This window comes from Elephantulus edwardii, unplaced genomic scaffold, assembly GCF_000299155.1.
Source record: "Elephantulus edwardii isolate Elephantulus edwardi_28Jun2011 unplaced genomic scaffold, EleEdw1.0 scaffold00048, whole genome shotgun sequence".
NCBI lineage: Eukaryota > Metazoa > Chordata > Mammalia > Macroscelidea > Macroscelididae > Elephantulus > Elephantulus edwardii.
Window position 1 is genome coordinate 16,347,395 of NW_006399798.1, and position 5,394 is coordinate 16,352,788.

The following is a 5,394-nucleotide window of genomic DNA, read 5'->3' on the forward strand; positions in this document are numbered from 1 at the left end:
TCTGGTATTCCCTGCTTTCAGCCAAGATCCATCTAACATCAGCAACGATATCCCTAGTACCACGACCCCTTCTAAACCTAGCCTGGACTTCCGGCAGTTCTCTGCTGATGTGCTGTTCTAATTTGACAGTACACATAAAAATAAAACAATAAAAATAAAAAAAATAACTCTCACCCTCACATACTAACTCCTGTGGTACAGTCTTATTACTCAAAATGGTTTTCCCTGTCTTTGCATTTAATTTTGATCAAACAGCTTGAGTAAGACTATGCTAATGTGAACGAGGTAAATAGAAACTTTTTGAGTGGAAACATAAAAACAAGTTGTGTAGGTTACTAATGAAGGGATTGGTCAGTCTTAACACCCCGCTAGGCTTAAACTGAGCAGTTTACTGGCAGAAAATAGGTACCTTGCTACCAGCAACCATGAGGTATCCTGTTTCCAAACTGAACTGTAATCTGTTAACTTCCCTAATCAACTACATAATGGTGAGCGTGCTCTGTGAGTTCTGTGTGGCCACTGCCATGGAGAGGTGGACCAAGAGTAGAGCAGTAAGATGCCAAAGAGGGCTGGCTGGCTGATGTCAGAATTGATATAAAGAGGCACGGAGAACACAGGGCATGTATAACCTCAAAGGAACTGGTAGATGCTATGATGGGATGCTTCCTCCTGTGGACTTAGTGGAAGTCAGATGCGAGTGCCTCTATGTGGCCTGAACTGGTTTCACAGCTCCTATATATCTACCCTGATCTTTCTTTCAGGTGGTTGTTGTATGTGCCGTCAAGTCGCCTGTAACTCAAGCGACCCTATGTACAACAGTCCTAAACCCTGCCCTATCCTGTGCCAATCTCATTGTCTCTGTCACACTGATCTCCATTACCCCAGCGATGGAATCAATCCATCTCATCGAGGGTCTTTCTCTCCTGCACTGTCCCGCCACCTTTCCAAGCGTGATGTCCCTCTCCAAGGACTGGCCCTTCCTTTGCAACAAACCCAAAGTATGTCAGAAAGAGCTTCAGAATCTTTGCCTCCAAGGAGCAGCCTGGCTTCACCCTGTCCAGGATAAACCTGTTTGTTCTCCTAGCAGTCCATGGTATATTCAATACTCTTCTCCAGCACCACAGCTCAAAGGCGTCAAATCTCCTTCTATCAGTCAATTAAATTATCTATCTCATCTAGACACTTGTACCATAATATCTATAAAGTTTTTATCATTGTGAACATTTAATGCTTTTTTTCTTTGTTTAAGCTTCCTGAAAGCAGAGACCACATCCTAATCCCTCAGGTGTCCTAGCACATTGTTCAGGGGCTGGCACATACCCAGCTCCTAACAAATGTGGGCTGACTAAATCAAGTAACAGTGACATGACTACATGTGTAGTAATACGAAGACCACTGAAGACCAAAGCTCAGGCTTTATAGATGCTCCCCTTCCTAAGACTAGTGTATGGGTATCAGGTACCCTCTCACACCTGTGTCCTACAGTCTTGGAAAATTCCTTCTAGTTCACATAGTACAGATTTTTGGAATCTTGAGAGGAACAAAGCATACTGAAGTGCAATAACCTTTTCAGAAGACCAAAAACAGGAAGAAAATAAAAAGGACAAACATTTGAGATAAATTCTGATATGCTCTAGGGAATGTATAATAAACCATTTGAGTAAGTTTATATAACTTTACACTAGGAATAGGAACAAAATTCCCTAAGAATTATAAACATACCATCCAAAAGAAAGACGTGATCACCAAGCTTAAGAAAAACAATATCATTAAAGTAAAAATCATCTCTAGCATGCCGATCCTTACATGTTCAACAACTCTGTTCTTCAAGTCTTTCCACCTCTTTTCACCTTCCTCTGTAGAGGCAAAAACATCAGTTGCTGGACTCTCCCGGGAACCTTTCCTTAATTCCATCCCATAGTCCTCAACCAGTGTGGTCCAACGCATCAACTCCATTGTAGTAAAAAGCTTTAAAAGATCCCTGTTTAAAAGAAATCAATATGCCAAATCTGTATAAATGAAGTAAGCATTACTGAATAGCAAAAATTTTTATTGTATAAAAATAAAAAACATTTACCATTTCAACCATTTTTATGATCTCTGGAATAACCAATTATAAACTTATAATGCTTTTAAGCAAATGTTTCTTATATAATAGATTTTCAGAAATGTGTTATGTCCAAAAAGCCCTAAGCTACTAATGATAAAACTTACTAGGAAATGGTTACCAAAAGGTTAATGAACCAAAAGTTGTTAAAATGGTCTTGAAATAAAACTTGTATTTGATAAGTGGTGTACAGAATAAAGTATCACATCTCACTATATTAATTTATGATACAATGTTAAAAAGCATTTCACCATTTAATACCTCTAGTACAACTCCGTATCTCTACCAGACACCAATTCAGAAATATAATTAGCCATACCCAAACACACTGTGCCAGTGAATTAGGGGACAGCAAGGCTAGTATGTAACATGTTCCACAAAAACCAGATTTTACATCTTGCCTTGGGGAGCCTTAAAACTCGACAGTGGCTATCTATGGCATAACTCCTGACCTCTTCCTGTCCACAGCAAAGAAGAGCCAAGAAAAATCAAACAGCTAATGAACCAAGAGAACTGCAGCCTCCACAACTGTCAGATCAGAAGAACTGGATGGACAGAACCCAGATACCACTGCCAAACACTCTGAAAGAGATCACAAGAGAAGATCCTGGATAGAGTAGGACAGAAAATGTGGAACAAACTGAAAACATTCAAACACATAAAGACCAGACTCACTAATCTGACAGAGTGGTGAACTCCTAAGATTATGGATTTTAGAGATCTTTTAAGCATGGAATTGAACTCAGCCTTGTGGTTCAATTTTCAGCCAAATAATAAGACCTACACAGTTAACCACATGAGATCAAAAGGGTAGAACTTGTGCAGAGATAAAGCGAAGAAGGCAAGAAGGAACAGAAAAAAAGGATGAATAGAAATGGGAAAAACAGTCGATGTCATCAAACAAAATGTGCATCGATTTTTATATATAAAAATCCATTAGTCAGAATAAAAAAATGTTTAAAAAGATCAGAAATCTACATAGAGGTTAATGATTTTTCTTTCAAAATGATGCTTTTATTGAAATTTACGATGCCAATTACAAAAGCACTTACTTGTACTTGGGAATTTCTTCTAATTTCTTGTCAGCGCTTATTCGGTGAACCAAATCTGACTGTTCATTGTCAAAAGGAGCCAGGATAACATAAAGAACAACACTTTTCAGGGCCTAAAAACGTCAATTGTATGATATAAGGTTACTTACAGGACAATCCAACAAAATGGAAACTTCTGCAGGAACTGAAAACAATCTCAGGGATAACTAACTATCTTTGAGAGGTCATATCTTATCATGTATCCTTTGTTGTAAGTGTTCTCTTACAATACAGAACAATATCAAATTTTCCTAAGACAACGGTCCCTAAATTAGTTTTTCTAAAAGTCTGTTTTCAGTTTGTAAGTAGCTCCCGTGTTTATAAAAAAACACTATAATAAAAGACAACAGTCTCTCAAAAGTTTTCATATATGGTTACAATAAATTTGTTAATTTTAATTACCACCTAAACTGACATTAATTTTTGACAAGTATATAAAGAAAAAATAACAAATCAACAGCATAAAATATGGAATATAACATGTTACTGAAATATATCTGTATGTGTGTGTGTATATATATATATATATATATATATATAAAATTTAAAATTTTACTGTTGGTGCCAATCATTCACGCTTTTGCAAAAGAACTGGCAAAGAAAGGCTGAGTCTTTTTCTGTAACCTTTATTAACAGATACTCTATTATTTTAACAATAAGTGTGCATCGTTTTAAAAGCATTACATAATTCAGACTACTGTCCCTACTGGTCTGTGCCACACATTGAGTATCATGATACAATTATATATAATGATTGACACTAAAATTTCAAAATAAATGGGAAAAACCCCCAACTGTTCCTAATTAGTATCAATGTCATTTATCAGAATATATTCTTACCTGCTGCCATTTTTCACTTTCTGCCTGTATACAGGGAGTGTCATAAATTGCTCTGTAGTGTTTACAAATAGACAAATAAGATCCTTCATGCTGATCCAGCTGAATCATTAAGTTATAATACTTCAATTTTAACTTCTGAGGGAAAAGATTAACAAAATAAATTGTGTTTAGAGAGGTTTTCAAAGACTTCTCACGTAAATATGCAGCCAAAGATATACATACCTCTGTATTTTCTTCTTGAAAAAATTTGGTGTTAATTTTCTTGCTGATAATTTGTGTGCGAATGTAATCCTTCACAGCTAGGCAGAGCCTCATCTGCTCCAAAATAAACTCCACTCGCTCTTTCTTTTCCATTGACCCATAGGTTTCCACCTAGCAGATGTAATTGCCCAGTAAGTTTACAATAATCAATGATTTCTAAGAGTTGTAACAGAATAAAGTACTGCAAAAATGTTCAGCCTTATGAACAGTATCCTGGGAGTGTTGACCATTACACTAAAAAATTTTTTTTGACAAAAAAATTACACAGTAGTAAAAAAGAAATCATTAGTGGTTACTAGCTGTCAATGGGAGGGAGGGAGAGAGGAGGACTCAGTGCTGAGAAAAGACTGAGAGTTTCAGGGAGCTCTGGTGGCCTAGTGGCAAGAAACTGTACTGCAATCCTGAAGGTATGCATTCTGAATCCACCAGATGCTCAGCTGGAGGAGGGGCAATCTCCTTCTGTACCAGTCGGATCTGTTTCAACAGGACACAAGAAGAAGAAAAAAACTGAGCTTCTCGTAAGAACAATGTAAAGATGTGGAAATAGATAAGAGGTGATGATTGGAAAAACAAGACAGTAATTAAAAAGTATAGAACTGCACATGTGAAGATGTTTTATATATTTATATGTATATATATATATGTATACATACATACGTGTGTGTGTGTGTGTATATATATATATAAAACACACACAAAAGGACACCCCCCCCCCAAAACAAAAAAAAGGTAATGGCATAAAGAATTTCGTATCTTTTCCTTTCTGTTGCACAGCGAGTGAGGTACATAACTGAAATGTTCAAATAATCAATTTAACTTAACAGGGGCCCCTAGTAGTTTCCAAGAAGAAAATGTGAATTTCCTAAAATCATATACAAAATTCTGAGTCTAGTTTACTATACACAGCTTTCCTTAAGATTTCTTAGCTCTTTGTCAAGTCTTCTTGAGGCCTCTCCTAAACATTATCCTGACACACTGCAAATTATAAGGCAATTTGCACTGAAGCAGAGGAGGGAGAGAACCGTCTAAAAGAGAGATGTAACTGGGTATTTCTGTCATCACAGGAGACTAGAGCGAGGGCTGCATGGTGGAGGG

General features: G+C 36.9%; 1 protein-coding gene across 2 annotated transcripts in view; it reads right to left on the reverse strand.

The window, feature by feature from the left end:
- PSMD12 (proteasome (prosome, macropain) 26S subunit, non-ATPase, 12) overlaps positions 1 to 5,394 on the reverse strand; it is a 25,549-nt gene that overhangs the window by 4,175 nt on the left and 15,980 nt on the right. For both annotated transcript variants that reach the window (XM_006886270.1, XM_006886269.1), the window contains 4 exons: positions 4,261 to 4,410; positions 4,039 to 4,173; positions 3,160 to 3,272; positions 1,807 to 1,981 (listed from right to left, as the gene is read on the reverse strand). In XM_006886270.1, coding sequence (XP_006886332.1) covers positions 1,807 to 1,981; positions 3,160 to 3,272; positions 4,039 to 4,173; positions 4,261 to 4,410 — 573 coding nt within the window. The remainder of the gene's footprint in view (positions 1 to 1,806; positions 1,982 to 3,159; positions 3,273 to 4,038; positions 4,174 to 4,260; positions 4,411 to 5,394) is intronic.